General features: G+C 37.0%; 4 protein-coding genes across 4 annotated transcripts in view; 1 reads left to right on the top strand and 3 right to left on the bottom strand.

Annotated features, from left to right (window-relative positions):
* Positions 1-5,529, bottom strand: part of LOC119692965 — a 60,842-nt gene extending 55,313 nt beyond the window's left edge. Inside the window, exon 1 of the mRNA XM_038114697.2 lies at positions 5,193-5,529. Coding sequence (XP_037970625.2) covers positions 5,193-5,256 — 64 coding nt within the window. The 5' untranslated portion in view covers positions 5,257-5,529. The remainder of the gene's footprint in view (positions 1-5,192) is intronic.
* Positions 5,530-10,024: 4,495 nt separating this feature from the next.
* On the bottom strand, positions 10,025-10,796 carry LOC105393012. The gene is made up of 3 exons (XM_011564707.3): positions 10,629-10,796; positions 10,293-10,547; positions 10,025-10,191 (listed from the first exon to the last, which is right to left on the bottom strand). Exons 1-3 carry the CDS (start codon positions 10,687-10,689, stop codon positions 10,025-10,027), a joined length of 483 nt encoding a protein of 160 aa, XP_011563009.3. The 5' UTR covers positions 10,690-10,796.
* A 385-nt stretch (positions 10,797-11,181) lies between these two features.
* Positions 11,182-12,599, top strand: LOC105393013 (DNA-directed RNA polymerase II subunit Rpb4). Its single transcript, XM_011564709.3, has 3 exons — positions 11,182-11,325; positions 11,583-11,763; positions 11,909-12,599. The coding sequence occupies exons 1-3, from the start codon at positions 11,265-11,267 to the stop codon at positions 12,081-12,083; spliced, it is 417 nt and encodes a 138-aa protein (XP_011563011.1). The 5' UTR covers positions 11,182-11,264; the 3' UTR covers positions 12,084-12,599.
* Positions 12,600-13,255: 656 nt separating this feature from the next.
* Positions 13,256-19,234, bottom strand: LOC105393014 (glucocorticoid-induced transcript 1 protein). The gene is made up of 7 exons (XM_011564710.3): positions 18,518-19,234; positions 18,181-18,308; positions 17,898-18,042; positions 17,511-17,650; positions 17,052-17,151; positions 15,847-15,950; positions 13,256-15,490 (listed from the first exon to the last, which is right to left on the bottom strand). The coding sequence occupies exons 1-7, from the start codon at positions 18,732-18,734 to the stop codon at positions 15,347-15,349; spliced, it is 978 nt and encodes a 325-aa protein (XP_011563012.3). The 5' UTR covers positions 18,735-19,234; the 3' UTR covers positions 13,256-15,346.
* Between the last annotated feature and the right edge of the window lie 680 nt (positions 19,235-19,914).

The following is a 19,914-nucleotide window of genomic DNA, read 5'->3' as shown; positions in this document are numbered from 1 at the left end:
GAATCTTTTTTTAGGCGAAATTTCAATCGTTGTTCAGAATGTTTTCCTGAGTCACCCTTTTGGGTCACTATGCCTTTTCTTACACCATATAGGTACATACATAGTGTCTAGAAAAGTGCAACAGTGCACTTGAAGAAAGAGTACAGTGGATAGAACAAAAAGAAACCGAGAAGAAAGTAGAACTAGTAGGAGTACAGATACAGAATGATTCCATAAGAGAAACAGTTTCCCAAATTGCATCAAAATTGGAATTGCCGATACAAGATATAGTGGATGTGTGGAGGGTAGGCGGTGAAAAAGGCAAAACGGACCGCCGCAACACGACGCTGATAATGAGCCTGCGCACAAAGAGTGCGCGTGACTCATGGCTGCAGCGCCGCAAGCAGCGGCTCACGAACAACTTTTTCTTTAAAAACGCCACTGAGGATCCTATATATATCAATGAAAATATTACTAAGCAAACTCGCAATCTGTTTTGGCAAACAAAAACGAATCTTAAAACTTCCCACAAGTTTATATGGATTCAAAACTCAAAAATCTTGGTGAAAAAAGATGCCGATTCAAAAATTATTAACATACGACAAGAGGCCGATATACAAGCACAGATGAAAGACTAGTATCCCGGTATTCCTACTCATCATTATTATCCCCTCCAATCTACATACATAACCTCAAGTAATATTATATTCTCCTACTTATGGCTCACGACCTACCAGCAGATATAGATTACACAAGATACACGGAAAGTAATAAATGGGCTACTTGCATAAATAACCAAAACACTCATTTACAAATTGTGCACATGAATGTTAGCTCATTTAGAAAATCATTTCAATGAAGTACTTGTTATTCTACAACAATGCCTATGTAGCTTGGATATAATGATATTTACAGAAGTTAACTTGAAACAAGAGGAGCTCTGCATGTACAATATAAACGGATTTAACATGAACAGCAGAACAAGGCAAAATAAGCGTGGTGGAGGTATAATTATATACTCAAAACAACACTTACCATTTACAATAAATAATACAAATAGTAGCTGTGAATTGGAACTATTACATGGAAAACTAACACAAAATAGCTACAAAATGGATATCTTTGCAATCTACCGGCCACCTCATCGCAACAAAAACCTATTTATCACCGAAATAAATAACCTAATGAGTACTGTACCAGCTGATAATGACGTCATGCTTATCGGAGACTGTAACATAAACATACTCACATATAACATGGATCCAGCGGCGGAGCCGTACCTAAACATGCTTTCACAACACGGATTACAGTGTGGAATAAGAGACGTGACCCGTGACGTCATCGTTGCGGGACGCCGGGTTACGTCATGTTTGGACCATATTTTTGTACGTGCTGAGAAATCGTCGTCATCTATGCTGTCTACTTACGTTTCGACCCAGCGCGTTGCTGATCACTACTTAACGGGTCTAACAGCTGATACATGTGTCACGATGGATGAGTCACCTAGGAGCAGCGTTATGTACAATAACAAAAGGGTTAGCGAGAAATTACAACAAATAGATTGGCTAGAGTTAATGAATACTGACTGCCCTATCGAACTGTACACGAACTTATGCGCGATTTTTGGTGAAATCTACGAATCTTCAAGAGTCCTGCGTGAGCTAACAAAAAGAGACACCCAGAATTGGGTTGATAAGGACCTACTTAGGATCCTCGACAGGCGGGATACATTATTTAGACAATGGAAATCGTCCCCTAAGAGTATGAACCTGCGACTTCAATACACCAAATACAGAAACAAAGCCAATAAGATAATAAACAAAGCTAAGAATAAGTACAAGCAAGATTTGTTAGTAAAGTGTAAGGGAGATATGCGAAAAATTTGGTGCAACATAAATGAGTGGCTGGGAAAAAAACCATCGAGTGTTGACAGTGTAATTGAGAAATATCTGTGCAAATCTGAGTCCTCATTAGTGAATGTGTGTAATAGCTTTTGTGATACCTTTACAAAGGAAATTGACGGAATAAAGCATAAGTGTAATAAAAACTTTTTAAATAGAAGCTCATATGTTAAGGAAACTAATGTAAGTTTTAGATTTAAGAAAGTTACCGCATTAAATGTGTCTAAAATTATCGATATTATGGAGTGCAGCAAGTCGCCGGGGTCTGACGGTGTCAGGGTGAGAGATCTCAAACAAGTAAAGGAACAAATAAGTCCAATAATTGCCCGTTTTATTAATTTATGCATAGAAAAAAGCTTATATCCTGATGCTATAAAGATCTCTTTAATACGACCAATATACAAACAAGGATTACATTCAGAATATACCAATTACCGACCCATTGCTATCTTGAGCACTATAAATAAAATAGTAGAAAAAATTTTAGTTAACCAAATCACTAGATTCCTGGAAAATAATCATGTGATAACAGATGTCCAGCATGGATTTAGGCCAAATAGGAGCACAGCAACTGCCTTATCTCAATTCACTAATTACGTAAACAACTCATTAAACGAAAGAAAACTGGTAGTGGCTGTGTTCATTGACTTTAAAAAAGCGTTTGACACCTTGGACCATGACGGCTTGCTGCAGGCCATGAGTGAGTGTGGGATCCGCGGTCCTATCAATAACTGGTTCCGAACTTATCTCGCAAACCGCAAAGTTCGAGTTCGTGTGAGAGAAACCATAAGCTATGATGGTGACGTTAGGTACGGGGTGCCAACTGGATCTGTATATGGCCCTTTGGGGTACATTATGCATGTTAATAGCATGCCCAACGTCATCGCAAAGTGCAATATGTACATGTATGCGGATGATACTTGCCTTATCTACAGCGGTAAAGATGACTTATGTATACAAAACGCAATACAAGACGATTTTGATCGCATTGTGTGTTGGGCCCATGATAATGGCATTATAATAAACACCAATAAAACTAAGTGGCTAAGAATATGCTCACCTTACAGTAATTATAAGTATAGCCAAATTAGTTTACGAGGGCATACCTATGACTGTTTCCATAACAATAAAGATAACTGCCTATGTCCGGAAATAGAAGAGGTAAGCTCATACAAATACTTAGGTTTAACTATAGACTGCCGCTTTTCATGGTCACTGCATGTAGAATATGTTTGCACTAAATTAAGATCAGTTATAGGTAAAATGTATAATCTAAAAAGAATTGTAAGTAAAAGTATTATGTATATGTTGTACTATGCATTGGCAGATGCTATAATGTGTTACGGGCTGAGTAGCTATGGACTTACCTTTCAAACATACATAAATAAAATAAAATTACTACAAATGAAACTTCTAAAATTTTTAATAGACTCAAAAACTAAACGAAATCTTAATAAAAACTATGAAAAAATATACAATATCACTAAAATACTACCCATTGATCTTAAATTAAAACAGCTGTTAATATTAGAACAGTATAATAATACTGAATTTAAAATTGAAAGAATTCATCGCTATCCAACCCGTAAGGCGGAAACCAGTACTTATAGTGTACCGAGCACCTGTAATTACTTTGGTGAACGAACAAGGCAATGGCTTACTCCTACCTTACACAATGAATTACCTGAGGGTTTTGTAGAAAAAGCCACTTCAAAAACGAACCTGAAAGTAAGATTAAAACTACACTACCTCTCACTGTGCGCCTAACATTGTTATCAATGCGTACTTTATTGTGTACGGTGGCGGTCTCGCTAAACGTACACTTTGTTTGGACTCATTACCGATCTTAAGCCCTCCTTCGTAAGAGTCAATTTTGACTGCAGGCTGTACCTATTTAAACATTTTTTATTTTTTGTTTCTGTTATAATTATATATACCTAAAAGTACTAGATTAATTTGTCGATAATATTACTTACCTGATATTAAGTTAACTTACGATGTCAAGTCCGGTTATCTACCTACTTACCGTCTTCACTGTTTCAAAGTCAAAATTATTACTGCATCATTGTGTTCTCTGACTTACTGTTGTTCAGATCAGATATGATAATGTGTACCTCACCTTATATAAACATAGATATGTAAGTACCTAAAGTATTAATAATTGCCTATTTTATTGTATTAAGAGAGTGCTATGTCCGCCATCAAACTGCTGCGCAGTTTGGCAGACCTAAATTGTAATACCAATTAAGAAAAATATATGAATAAACTTTATAAAAAAAAAAAAAAAAAAAAAACATAATAGTTTCTTTACCTTGCGTATTTCGATAAGATGCCATCGTTTTCTTCGAAAATTGTACTTGGTGGGTTCATTGATGCGTCGTGATGCGTCCGAGCATCGGCATCGGAGCGCAGGGTTACTCTATACTGATACTCTATGAAGAAAATCGAACGAACGAGTTCTCGCTGTATTAAAAGTGCCATATACATAGAGTCGTGGCTCGTGCAGCAGCGTTCCGAAACGTCGTTTTTCATGATATAGAGTGACACCCCGGCGTAGGATTTAACATTAACAGTAAGTATGTACCTAAATGTCTATGTATACAAAACTTGGGCTTGGCTTTGGGCTACAGCTCTGGTGCCGAGGCTAATAATTTCTCACTCAGTAACTTGAAGCTTGAAGCTGCTGGGTATAGTAACTACTTGAACTCAAACATGTCATAGAGCCATGCCATGAGCGCGAGTGACATGACCACTTCAACTCACTGTAGCACCCCGCTACTGTTAACCATGTTTTGAAAAGTGTTAACGCTACAAATACTTGTGGTTCTACAGAATTTTCAAATAATGATGGATTTTGTTTTTAGGCATACTTAGACACCGGCACGGCTTAAAAATTACATTCGTGGCCTGATATTAAACATCCTACAACAAAATTAGGGTTTTATATTTGTGTCATAGAGTCAGAAGACTGGTCACCTAGTATTATGTATGTAGGTATCTTTGAAACGGATGGCTGGACCGATGAGAGTATACTTTTTTGTCCAGTAGAAAAGTGCATTTCCGAGGGTATGTTTCCTCATGAAACTTGTGCAAATTTACCATAAATCATTATTATATGGTTTCAGTTTTCGAGAGCATCAATTAGATTAACATCCCGTGTATGTCAACATTGTTACTGAGTGGGTGTCCAACTGTCCAGTGACGGATGTCGGCGCCGAAGAAGACCTAGATTGGTAAGGCCTTTGCCAATCAGTGGGACGAAAATTAGGCTATTAAAAAAAGTATGTCAACATAAAAAGCAAAATGACTCACCTTCATCCTCCTTCTGTTCGTCGCCAAGCGCGATGGCCAGCGAGCTCCGGAACATGTGCGCCATCGCGGCCTCCACCACAAGTGTACAATGCTGATGTCGATGAAAACTGGAGTGTACAGACTACAGACTAACATACGTGAGAACTAACTACTAATCTACATAGATAATCTACAGGAATAGTATAATGGTATTATGTCGCGTGGATCGATTATAAACCGTGGTTTCACGCGGCGCGGGGTCTAGGCGGCTACATCTCTAACAGGACGGGAGAGGCGCGGCGTCGCTTAGAACTTGCGAGTGTGTAGCAACGGTACTAGCGGACAAGTGATGTAAGCTGTGCTCTAACCGAAATTATAGGTCGGTGATACACCGCGCGCAGAGCTGTCTGTGGAGTAGATAGTGTAGCGTAGTTTAGGTTAGTTTTGTTGAGGGACTACCAACAGCGCAATTATTTATCTATTTATATAGTCTTTACGTTATTCTAGTTGCATGGTTAACGGGGGAAAATGTTGCTGATCTTTTTCAGGTGTAGTAGGTATCTTTATCTTTTCTCCTCGATTAGCATAGACATTATAAAGAGAGGGGGTGACTGGCGTAAGTGGCGTATAGTTGACGCACTTTTACTTTACAATGGATTATTTATTTTACAATTCATTATCTCTATAGACCATTAATTTAGTAAATAATAATTATATTGCATAGTAGGTATGCATAGTTAAATAATTGTAGTTTTTAGTGACCTGTATAAATTCTTATTGTAAAATTATTTTATGTAACCAGTAAAGCCATACGATAAATAAATAAATAAATAGTGATTCCAGGTAATAAAATTAGTTGCAGTAACATAAAAGACGACTCCACGCAACACAGAAGTCTCTGTTCTAATATCAAACATTGACTTAGGCCGGGAACAATAGACGCGGTGCGACTCTTTCGCTACTGATACCGATATGAAGACCGAGACAAACAAGCGAACATCGAGGTACATGTGCCGTAGGGCAAATAGCGTTGTTTACTACTCTCAACGAAAAGTAGTTTTGTTTTTATTAAAATTATGAATAGTTCACCCAAAATGGTTTTACAATCTATGAGATTTCCAGTTTTTGATTGCAATAAAATTATGTATAGTAGATATATCTACATGAGGAAGTATATGTATATAGAAGCATATAAATATTTCACAAGCATTGCATCAGTGTCATCTCAGGTAAAGTACAGGTACCAATGGCCGATAGCACCGATGATATGCAAGAAAAACCGAGTTAATATTTAATTACGGTGAGTGTCGCGAGTCTTTCACCTCATCGAGTATTAAATAGGACATCCTTTAGTTAGGTAAATTAATTATTTGTTTAATTTTATAAACCAGTAAATAGGCATCTAAATGCTTAACATAGGCCTCTCCAAAGTAGGGCCGCGCCACAAAGCCGCAGCCGTATACATCGCCTTCCTAATCCTACGAAGCCTGTACGAACTACGAAGTCTTCTGTTGTTCGGTACGAAAATGACACTCAACAATGCTGATCATGATGATGGGTGATGAAAGGATATACGAACTAAGGAGAATATTATAGGAATGGGTACTTGAACCAATGAAGCGACGTTACTAACTGAAAAGATATATTTCAGTAGCAATTTTCATAATAATATTATACTAAAATACCATCAGCTTATAATCGTCCACTGCTGAACACAGGCCTCCCCAAAGGAGTGCCACATCCATGACCATGACCTTCCTCCTTCAGAAACTTTTACCCTTCTATCATGGTTAGATATAGTTGACGACCGAATGGTGTAGTGGTTAGTGACCATGACTGCTATGCCGAAGGTCCCGGGTTTGATTCCCGGCTGGGGAAGATATATTTGTTTAAAGACAGATATTTGTACTCGGGTCTTGGGTGTTGATATTTAGTATGTATCTATCTATGTATTTGTGTAAATATATCAGCTGTCCGACACCCATAACACTGCCTAGCTTGGGGTCGGATGGGCGTGTGTGAGATGTCCCCACATATTTATTATTTATTTATCATACAAAAATATAATTCGTTCACGTGGCAGAGGTTAAGGTCCTAGAATTCGTGATCAAGAAAAATGAACGGGAATGTTTAAATCTGCGTATAATGACGAAATTCATCCATTAGTGAATCTGTGAGCCGTGTGATTATACTTTAGCATGTGGAGACCCGCCGCCGCCGCCGCCGCCTGGGACTTAAGGACCCCGGAACTGGGTCGCAGCCTAAATCATCGCTTTAACTTTAGCTCATCTTTTGATCCTTTCCCTAACCTTTCCTATTATTAGAAGGCATTTTATTCGGCTAAGTTTGGCTGTATCTGAATAAGTGATTTTACGGGCAAATAACCAAAATAATTTATAAAATGGAAACTGCTTTTACGAAAGTTTTAGTCGATGGGATTCTTGAGGTATCTGAATAAAATGTATAACTGGCGACCGAAAGAGATAGCTGTTATAAGTTTGACATACGTCGTAGACTCGTAGCTGTGAACCATCGATATGCAAGTGATTTCTAATAAGTATTTTAAATTTAAAGGATTGATAAAGGTAAATTTACTTCTATGGTCCAATATCCTAACTAATATTATAAATGCGAAAGTAACTGTGTCTGTCTGTCTGTCTGTTACTCTTTCACGCTAAAACTACTGAACGGATTTGAATGAAATTTGGTATAAATATGGTCTAGACCCTGGGAAAGAACATAGGCTACTTTTTATCCCGGAATTCCCACGGGAAAACTTTTTAAGGCGAAGCGAAGCGCGCAGGAACAGCTAGTAAGTAATATAATGTACTTTAAATAAGTGTAAGTATCAATTTTATTTTTTCGTTAAGAGGTGACGTTATTTATCATTTTATTAGGTCATAATTTTAATACCCTCATTCCTACTATGTATAAGAGAGACCGAGAGTAGTAATGAATAGTAGACCAGCAGTATACATATATACATGATGCATATAGGATATGTACTTATACATATAGGATTACTTATAACCATGCCGTGGGTAAAGACCATAATATAACTACGTGTGAAAAGCCACGAATGCTAACCACGCTACCTCATTGAACACCGTTTAGCATTTGTTTGTGAACCGTTGCCATAGCAACGCCCTTGCCGGGTCATCGGTCAGCAGGATCTCGATGCGTTTAATTCTATGTAAATTAATCTAAATGCCAAGGTTAAAAAGCTTAATTTCGGTAAAACAAAAGAACGAAAATTGGCCTGTCAAGAAAAATAGTAGAAGGATAACAATCTTTGTTATTTTAGGTGCCGATATTCAACTGAAGGATTAACATATTTCTATATTATTATGTCCATTCGTATGTATGTAGATATGAACTTTTTATTTATATTTACTCCTATTCTAAATCGTGGGCTACCTACCTAAAGTCTTCGGTTCGCATGTTAGTAGTCAGTCAAGTCACCACTGTAAAACTCATCTTCCCCAAACGTTATTCGGAAAATATTTTGAGGCCAATGTCACTACAGTTTAGGTACAGATTTTTTTTTTTAATAAAAATATAAATGGATCTTAATAACGATATCTTAACTATTGCCAACAATTTTTGGAATATTTTGACTTACACAAAAAATTGTGTGCATAGCAGGATTAGCAGGTATGATTTACGTGTGGAAAGCCTAATAGTTTGTGTATTCCTGCAAACAATTTTTTTTTTTAAGATCTACCTTTTTTTTGTTTTCGGACTGAATTACTTACATACATAGCGTCATTCCTAATACTAATGTAAGGTCTAAAATTCTTGACACTAGCTAAAAATGGATGCTGCAATGCACCTCCTACACTGCAAGGCGCATATAAATAATCACATTTACTTCATGTAGTTCCCCTGATATATGTATTTTTGTGTTTGTCCCATGTTCATTTTTTTTTGGCCTTGTTATTTTGTATATGTATATTATGTATTTCATTTCTTTAATTCTGTATTTTTCTTTTTGTTGTTGTTGCTGTCTATGTGTCGAATAAATGTTTCTTTATCTTTATCTTTATACTATATACATGTATGTATGGTATGGTAGTTACCACTTGAACTTATCAATCTTACTAATCAAGAATTATTTCAATTACTTGTTTGATTAGCCCTGGTAGCCTAGCATTTGCTAAGTGAAAACACATGTATGTATTCTTACTTAAAAATGTATTTTATATCAAAAATAAATAATTTAAAAACATTTATATACAAAACAACTCACCTTTATAGCTAAGTTAGGCTAATGACGAGAATCAGGACTGGACTTCTGTGGTGTTATATCATTTCTTAACGGAGACAAACCAAATTCTACAAACAGATATGCAAATGTCTCAACACTGAAGTAAGCCTCCAAGTCCCAGGCTGTGGCATACAGGGTCAAAAGACTCTTGTCTGTGGTATGAGCAATGTTTTCTGTAATGAAAAAAAAAATCATATGAACCACTCCGGTGCTTGGAAATAGGAAATATTTACTATCTATCTACTATCATCATCACTCAATTATTATGCAATGCTGACTAGACATAGGGCTTTCCGAAAGAGCATCACCAAACTCTAGTCTAACAGAGCTAACTTTGCAATGAGTAAAAGATAGGAGATTTTTCTTCAACTCGTAGCTGTAAATGAATGAAGAAGACTAAGATTACACAATTTGCAAATTACATACATCAGGGTCAAACATTACAAAGAATAATTTTATTGTTGCTCTTATAAAAATAAACATGTGTCTATTGCAAAGTTAGGATTGTCGGTCTATTTATTTTACTTTCACATTATATCATCAACCCTAATGAATATCAGTTCATCAGGTATTTATTATGAACTAATTACATACCAGTAACAATTTGTTTGATTTGTAATTCCTTTTGCAAACATTCTAACATTCGGTTGGCTTCATCTTCAATCATGTGGGGTAGCCAGGAGCAAGTCACAGGTGAGTCACTCGGAAACAACTTCAGTGACGCTTTCAACTGTTTTGTGGTCTTCTCCATTCCTAAAATAAAATAGGTTATTGAGCAAGATTGTAATTACTAGAGTAAAATGACACTGTTCTATCATCAGAATCTTAATTAATAATTAACGTTTGTAACTTACGTTCAACAACTCCTGTAAAGAAATCTAGAGCACACACAAGAGCTGTAGTTCTTGGTTCTAGCTCTGGTGGATACTCGTCGTAATCACAATCTTCAGTAACATTCTTCGGACTCTTCAACTTTGTGATCGTTTTGCAGGGCAAGGTAGTACTGTTGCGTTTTGTTATCCATTCAACTAATAACTGGTGGAGAGCTTCGACGTGTTTATAAACTGTTCGCTGCATACAATTAGCATCTTTGTTTGGAGTTGTAAGTTCTGTAAAAGTTATGGATTATATTTAAAAATAAAGCTGTGGATAAAATTAAGAGGGTAAAATTTAATAACCTCAACCCTTACCTTTACTTGGCTTGAAATTATTAATTAAACTAAGTGCGGCTTTACTAGGGGTTACAGACATTATGTTCAGTATAAGTATTGTTCAGTTTAACAAAGTAAATTCATAATAAATTCACAGAAAATGTGAAAGAAAAAGTAGGTAAATAAAACATACACACATACACACGCACAAAAGTTTTAAAAACAATGTGTTGTGTCAATGTCATTCATTGCTATGTTTTGATTTAGTCTGTGGTGACTGCCTGTCACTCAGAATAATAACAGCTTCGCATGGTTGCATCAAGGAAGGATACCTACTTCTCTAATGAAAAGAGTTGCAAATTAAGGCCCCGACACATTGGGGGACGTCTGAGAGCGATCTGGCACAAACTGTCCCAAAAGACCGTGTACATTATCGTGACATTATCAGTCGCGGCTGACAGCTGCGTCCGCTAGTGTGTCGGCGCTTAATAATGTTACTTATGTTACACAACATACAGATTAAAAAAGTATCGGTTTCATTACAGAACTCGAATAATGACACATGACAGAACGCTAATTTTATGAGCATTTTATGAGTTTGTTGTGTTTGGTTGTGTTGTTGTGTCGAATTTAGTATTTTAATATCAAACGTAAAGAATTTACACGTAAATCAATATGTCTGGGCCTATACAAGATGTAATTGAAGAAGATGCTGCTGACCTACAATTTCCTAAAGGTTAAAACATGATATACTATATTTTAGGTTATTATGCATTTTAACGCATTGTAAATGATCGATAAACGTTATTTTATTCAATCAATTGTTGTAGTTGATATCTTACGGCACCCAAGAGGTACAGAGGGTCTCCATCTAACTATTTGCACTTTTCTTTAACAATTTTGGTATCTTCTGCGAAGTACAGCGACTCGGAGCTCGCTTTCAATGCCTTGGCGTCACTTCTTGCATGAATTATCTCGTACTTTATCTTACAGAATTTGAAAATGCTGAAACACTCCTTATATCAGAGGTGGATATGTTGCTAGAACATAGAAAAGCACAAAATGAGTCTGCTGAAGAGGAACAGGAATTCTCAGAGGTTTTCATGAAGACCCTCACTTACACTAATATGTTTAAAAAGTTTAAAAATAAAGAAACCATTGCAGCAGTCCGGAAGTAAGTTTCTCAACTTGGAACATTGTTATCCAAAAATCCTGAATTACTTGAATACTGTCCCTGCTAGGATGTATCTATGAATATTAACTCTAACAATCATGTAACAAAATTAGCATAATCAAAATAACAACAATTAATTTTTCAGCCTTCTACAATCAAAGAAGTTGCACAAATTTGAAGTAGCAAGCCTTGCTAACTTGTGTCCAGAAACATCAGAGGAAGCCAAAGCTCTTATACCATCATTAGAAGGGAGATTTGAAGATGAAGAACTTAGAATATTGTTAGATGATATTCAAACCAAAAGAAGTTTACAGTATTGAATATAATATATTTTAACTCAAAGTATGTATTCAAAAACTTATGACCCCTTTTTTGGACTGACAGTTATAATGTGGATGTGGTAAAATAAAAAAGATTCATTTTAAATCAGTCTGTATATTGGATATGTCTGTAATACAGCAAAGATACATTACAGTGAAACAGGTAAACTGATAAAATAATGGAAACAAAAATATTAATTAGAATTTCTTCCTTGAAACAAAACTATAATAAAACCATTCTAACCATCACTTAAAATAGGAAGTATATAATAATGATGTTAATTAATCAATGCCTCAAAAAATTCAAGCCTTTTGTTTTGCATTACATGTAAAAAACTTAAATTAATTTATCTTTTCCAATAAACCTTAACAATTTTAGATAACTTAAAACTCAACAATTTGATTAATATTCTTATTTAGCTAATTTTGTTGCCTAAACATTATATTTAACAACATGCGAAACAAAAGGCTTGCTTGGCCGCCGAATGCATCATAATAAACTTATTTCAATGGGCACTTTTGGTTTATGTTAGTATTTTTAATCTAATACAATAGTAATAAAAATTACAAACCTATCCATCATCTAAAAGCAAACATTAAAATAATATTAACCATCTATAAAAAGAACTATCAAATCTAAGATCCTAGCCAAATTACTTTTATGTTACATATCTTGCACATCTTACTCAAACATACAAAAATATCTTTATGTACTTTTAAAAGAACTACTTAGATTTCCAATCTAAATAATCATGACTCATGGTATGCATAAAGCCTCACAAAGTATTTGTTCATTGATTAACAAAAAACTAGTTGAGTAGTGTATACAGTAAGTCATAGTTATTTAGCATAGATGCTTCCCACTCCAGTCCGTAATCTGTGGTAATTATACTAAAGGACCTTGGCGTTTACCTACATAGTTACACAATTAAACTTCATGGGGTATTACTAGACATACTAATCTTAATTAGGTAACAATAATATGGGAGGTTCAGATAATTTCTAAGTTACAACCTGAATCTGTGACATTGAATAATGATAGTGATATTAGTAAAGCGGGTTAGCTGTAAGCAGGTGACAGGGGCCGGGGGGCTTGGAGTGCATGGGAAGGCCGAGAAGCAATATGCAGTAAACAAATAAAACTATGTGACACTTTTAACAAATGGAGTTGGTATTAAAAATAAATAAAATCTGATAAAAATAGCGGAAACTCAGAAAACTTACAAATATAAAACTTTTGACAATAATTTGTTAAATTACATCTAGCTATTGCACTTACAAGTGTAATTGTTCTATACAGAAATCCGGATTGTAAATACTGGCTCGGTTTTTCCATTTGCTTTGACTTCTGCATTGATAGATTACTTTACGTTATATGCTAATTATAAAGAATGAGACATTTAATATCAAAATATTTTTTACAATAGGTATGTTTCCCTGAAACAGCTATCAGAGATGGCTACGAGTGGAGTCAACTACGACAGCCACTGATGTGAGTGTTAGCAAGTTCCGCACTGCAACTCGTTCTTCTGTAAATGTATTTTACCCAATAAAAAAGCAAATATAACATTATGGCATAATTGCAACTTAATTTACAATACATATAAGTTGTTTATTTAAATTCAATATATTTCAGTAACGGAACTTTATGATACACTGTCACAGTAAAGTATACTACATATTTCCTTGCTCTGCGTACAAATTTATTGTTTCACAAACAATAGTATTTAAAAATCATACAGCTTATACATATTATTATATATAATTATCATATTCACAGAATTGCTCATTCTATTTACATCAGCAAATTTGGGAATTATGAATCACAATGTAAACATTTTCAAATTCGACATAAGTATACATAATATTGTTAAAGTGGCTCGTTGATATAAAATTTTCTTTGAGCAATGCTAAGTTCCAAAATACTCTTTTTCCGAAAGGTGAGCCATCAAAAATATAATATTCAATGTCGACATTTTTCAATTGGTATGATTTTAAAAGAATCGCAAACATTCAAAAGCTGGCCTATCTACATAACAAGTAACTTGTCAACCTTTTACATTATCAGTCTCCATTGATAAAAACGCATTTGGCCAAAATGAGAGATCCAACTGGCATGGTCCATCATTCACGCGCCGCTAGCGCCGCGCGGCACCCCACGAGATTCACCGGCTACCTGTTACTAGTATCTTATACTTGTACAAAATTAATCACTGCTGAAATGTGATTCCATGATCATTTTATTAAATTGTCATTCTATCTGTATCTATACACGGGTACTTTATAAAGTTCAGTCTATTCTTTTACCATTGTTTAATCCAATTAAGCATGTTAAAGCTTTGTTCCGTAAAGTGGCGCGTCGCGCCCGCCGGCCCGACTCGACAGCACAATCTAACAACTTGGTCCAAAGTCACTATACTCGTGTTTGGAAACATTCAAACGAATTACTTACACTAGCAATATTCTCAAATTATAAGATGTGTGCTGCATCTTTAATGTACATACGTTAGTTAAAATAATACATAAAATGAGATCAAATATATATCCACAGTCATATAAGTCATGTTACTATCTTTGTTGGAATATGCATCTAATGTACGAAGATGATAAAGGACAAAAAAATATTGAATCTACATTTTGTAAGTAAAAAATAATAAGTCTAGGAATGAATCCATTAGTTGTGACTAAATCAGTCGAGAAAAAGCTATATAAATATTGTATAACTCAAGCAAAAAAGGAGCTCGAAAACTTTGCTTTGGTCAATGTTCAAACGAAGGCTCTGCAGGAGCCGTCCGGCTGCTCGCCTCGTCACTACTCGCCTCACTTAAACAATATATTATTCATTTGTTTTGTTAAAATTGACAATCACCCAACCCATTCAACATTTAATCTTACCGTAAAGAGAATTGTGTTAGTTGTTACATCTAGTTTCTTAACGGGAAAGACAACGATTATTGTCACAAAATATTAATTAAACATTTTCAGGAACTCCTGAAGACCAGGGAAAGAGTAATCGATAACTGGTTTACGATAGAAGAACATAATAATCAATACTGTCTCGATGTATTGATGAAACAGAAGTTGCGTCAGTCGTTAGTGCCCTACCAAACTATGAATCTGATTACAGTATACTTGGGACCTTCGGCAGACTTAACTCATTACAACGATGCTATTGCCTTACGTGTCACAGTATCCCCTATTCACTTTTATGCCACTATTCTGTAGTCTGAGTGTTGTGCTGAAGGTCCGGTGGTGCGTGGCGATCAGTGCGGGGGCGCGGGCGGCGCGGCGGGCTGCAGCGGCTGGAAGGCGGACCCCAGCGAGGGCCGCAGCGTGAACCCCGCCGCCGCCGGCTTCATCACGCACACCTGCTCCGAGAACGCGCCCTCGCCCGCCTTCAGGTTCACCTGGGAAGTGGATACAATATCTTAAGTAACAAATAGGTTTTGAAAAATATGGGCTGAAAGCAGCTTTTGATCAACTTTACACGGGCATGATAAAAGCATTGTTAAGTTACTCGAAAACGGTATCTTCATGAGTCTTCTACCTATCGGTTTGTTGCAAAACGCTTACAGGTCATCCCATAACTCCTTGGGGATCTGCTTATAAGCAGGCAGCCGTTATTCATCATCATATATTGCATGGTATTTTAACCCACCTATCTGGCTACACACAACAGACGTGCCCCACCCAGTCTAAGTTCAAGTTAGCAGTCTTGGTAGCCTTAAAATAAGGGGCGGAGAAAGGAGTATGGTTAACTAACCTTCTCACAGCCGTCTGGGGGTTCACGAGCTAAGAATCTGTTGATCTGTGGGGAGGTGCCGAGCTTGGCTCCGTCCAGGTCGGGTGATGAACACACGCTGCCGCCTGGAACCGTAAATGAAATCATTAATATTGAGGATAGTAGACTAAATTAATCTATGGCTGAACTGGAGAGCCTCACTAATTGATGCATTCACTCAAATAAATTCTATTGTTCTAATAAATTACATGTCTACGAAAAGCTAAATTCGATAACTTTACATCGTAGGTGGCAGTAATAAAAAACCAAAAGTAAACATAAATATGTTAGCTAGCTACCGTGGAGCATTCCTTGATTCATTCAAATTCCTTCCGTTTAATTACTTACTATTACAAACGAAAATTATCAAACCATTTTCAAATCAAGTGATTTCTAAATATATTACCGCTAAAATTTGCAGTAACTCATAAGCAGGATCTAATAAAATAACATGCTTTGGTAAGGATCACTCTTCCTATTGGTGCATTGTTTGTTACAGACTACAAGAAAGGAAATGCAACATAATATACTCTTCTTTGCATGATGAAAAGGGATGGCCAGTAAGCACTCTGCTTTAAACCACACAGAGAAAAATATAGTTGTCCTTGTCTAACTTGCGAGGCTGTAACCTAAGTTGCAAGGGGCATCTCAATAACAGTGTAAAGACCTGCGGCGAGGAGCTCGGGCTCTGCGGACCCCTCGCTGGACAGCGACGCTCGAGAGAGAGACGCTCTCGACGGCGGATCTATTCGTAATTCATCATACTTTAGAGACGGTTTGGTACAGTACACAAAACATAATTATTTATAAAGGATCTAAGATTTTAAGTTGTGATTAGGTACATAACAGACAAGGTATTTGATCAAGTATCAGTATCACTTGGTATACATAGTTAAACACCTTTACCACCGATTTATTCTTCTCTTCATCGTCAGCCAATGTGGCACACATGGCTCTCCCGAAACACAACTAAAGGTATGATACACGGGAAATGACACAAATGTGGACCCGGCTTTAAATAATGAAGAATGGAACCCCATCTTTAATACGATATATGCACGAAAGAGACCCTTGGGATACTAGGTCCCAATATAATTTTCATTGCATTGGGCCTATAATCAAGGAAAAAAAGTAGTGTTTTGTAATGTGAAGGTGCTGAACAGTTTTCGACAATGTGTGCTACATACCGGAGGAGTGCGCGGTGTGGCACAGGTCGTGCGGCGTCTGCGTGTTGACGGAGCGCCGCAGCAGCTCCGCCAGCGGCGCGCGGTGCCCCTCCGGAGTCACCTGCAATGATAGCATTTACAAGCTTTAGCTTTGTGGAATGTAAGGAGATTTGCACAACTGCTCGTAGTATACTGATGGCATGTTTGAAAAATCGTAAAAAAATCTTTTTAAAACATAAGAAGCTATGCACAAAGGTTCCATTTGAATGAGGGATGCAAGCACTTTTATACTGCTGCATAATTCGACACGGTACGTTACAAATAGTCTTTATTGGGAATACTTTCAATTTACCAAAAAGTCACATAAAGTAAAATAAACAACAATAGAAAATAGATCACTTAAATAGCAAAGCATGTAGAAATTGTAGAACGTTCCCAAATGCAATGAAGTAAAATAATAGTAGTTCAAATAAAAGTTACCTTATCTCTATGCCGGTCGACTTGTGGTGTCTGTGTCCCGCTGGCCGGATATAGCACAAGTCTCTCAATTTCCTGATTCAGTCCTTCCACTGATGATCGGGCTGCTCTTAAAGGTACACTGCCGCTGCCAAAACGAGACCCTGACAATGCAAAGTTTGTGGTATTATTATGGTAGTACAAATTTGGGCCTTTAGGTAAACTTGGTTATGTATGACAGAAAGGTTTTATTGAGGTGGCGACTAAAATATACTACATAAATTGTTATGAAAATGAAAAAGCAAGTTCTAGACACAATATACACGGGTGGGGCCGCACAGCAAGATGTATTATACTTTGTTCCACTATTTGTTTAGTGGTCATGAATATTAGTATATAACATCTACTTACAGAAGCCAGGGCTCATTGAATGGGAGTAGTCTCCGGAGGCAGATGCCTTGTGCGGGCGTTGCAGGCGACTGCGCAGGAAGCGGTCCAACTTGTCATCTTCAGAGTTACGGGACGACCGGCCCGATGCTCCACCTCCATCATCAGTCTGTGAAGATACAATGCAAATGAATATTAATTTTAAAGTATAAAAACAATATGATGAGGAAACTACTACTAGACTAGACTACATTGGGATTTAAGTATTTACAACAAGAGTTATATCTAGACTAATGATGGTTTTTACCTGAGTAGATTTATCCACCTGCAGTTGTCCAGCATGCAGGTAGTAGTCCCGGGACCACTGCCCCTTGTGGTACAGAGTGTCGAGGGAGGCAGTGCGCCGGATCACACTAGCACCAAACCTTCCTTTCCCTGTAATGTTACCACAGTATGAGGGTTAAACTAAAGAGTATTGACTCAACACAAAAGAGTGCCTGTTGTAATCAGAAACGTGATAATTATATTGAAGACCACTATGATAAAGTTAAAGGTACAATGATGAACCTACTACAGCTAGTGTTTATGTAGAATGAGTAAGGTAGGTAAGCAATGAGAATTTAGGCATTCAGACAGATATTGACCTTTGTAATTGACGGCGCCGGGGCTGCGCTGGCCGGACAGGGCGTGATCGGGCGACACGCGGCGCCACACGTTGGTGGGCGACAGCGTGGGGCTGTTGCCAGCGTTCTTGCGGAGGCTGCCGCTCTGCTTCATCACGGACGACACGGGTAACGTGGCGCGCATCGGGCCCTGCTTGCCCACCGGACAGTCCGACTGTTTACGCACTCTACCCGACATTTTTCCCTTATTTTATTTTGACACAACTCCCAATATATTCCAATGTACCCCAAAATCAAGACAAGCAACAGGACGTACGCCGACGCCACACGAGTTCTTTGTAGAGTGAAATTTTCACGCCCCGACAATGCATCAAAGAAAATAAGTACATACGCCGTAGCTTCACCTCGCGGTTAACGTAAAACAGACCGAAATTAGACTTGGATTGCACACAAATGCCCGAGAAACAAAAACGGAATTACAAAGCTCATCGTAAGTCACATTTTTTCTCCACTACAATGGATGAATGTGAATGAAGCTGACAGACAGAACGTAAATGACATCGCGCCATTCCCTTACTATTTAGTTTGATTATTATTTTTCTAACATAATGTACTTAACATTAATTAAATAAAACTGATAAAAATTACATTTCTTTTAAAATAATCATGAAAAATCAAAGAATTTACAACTATTCGTTGGCATTTGCAATTAACAGCTGATTAGCGACTCCGCCATGAAAATCCATAGAGAGAAAGATTCCTTTTTTTTTTTGTAAATATCTCATAGGTATTCTGTGAACAGGTATATTTGACCAAAGACATTCCGACAAGTTGGAAAGTGTAGGGAAACTTTTCAGGACGGACACAACGGCTCAACAGCCGCACGCAGCGCAAAGAACATGCAAATAACATTTTGCGTGATAGCCTGAGTACCGAGTAGAGTGGTGCGTGCGGTATCCTCGGGCGAGCACAAAACACTCTTGAGCTCCAGCTAGCCGTGCATTGGCCGAGGATACTGTATCGCCACTCTACTCGGTAGGTTTATAATCAGGGTATAAGCGCCACATTACCGATAAATATGCCAGCGGCTGCGGTGCCAGTATATCATCATTGCGCCAGGTCACTAGGCATACCCAAGTGTTTTTTTTCCCGGCTCTATATTGGATATGAATATCCATTCGCTTTCGGTTTCCCCATTGCTTATGCTTAATTTCTAGCGGACAGGAATTTTAAATAAAACTTTTCATTGATTATGCTACCATTTAATAAGTAGGAATTACAATAAACATAAAGTTACATAATGATATGTATAAAACAAAAAATATTTTCATCACAATAAAATTACATAATGCACCGAAAAGTCCAATTAAATCAACATAAAAATAACATTTTCTTTGCGTAACAACAACAACTATAGA

Source organism: Plutella xylostella, chromosome 8 (genome assembly GCF_932276165.1).
Source record: "Plutella xylostella chromosome 8, ilPluXylo3.1, whole genome shotgun sequence".
In the NCBI taxonomy this organism is placed as follows: Eukaryota; Metazoa; Arthropoda; class Insecta; order Lepidoptera; family Plutellidae; genus Plutella; species Plutella xylostella.
The sequence above is the reverse complement of the archived record's forward strand: the minus strand, read 5'-3'. Positions and strand labels throughout refer to the sequence as shown.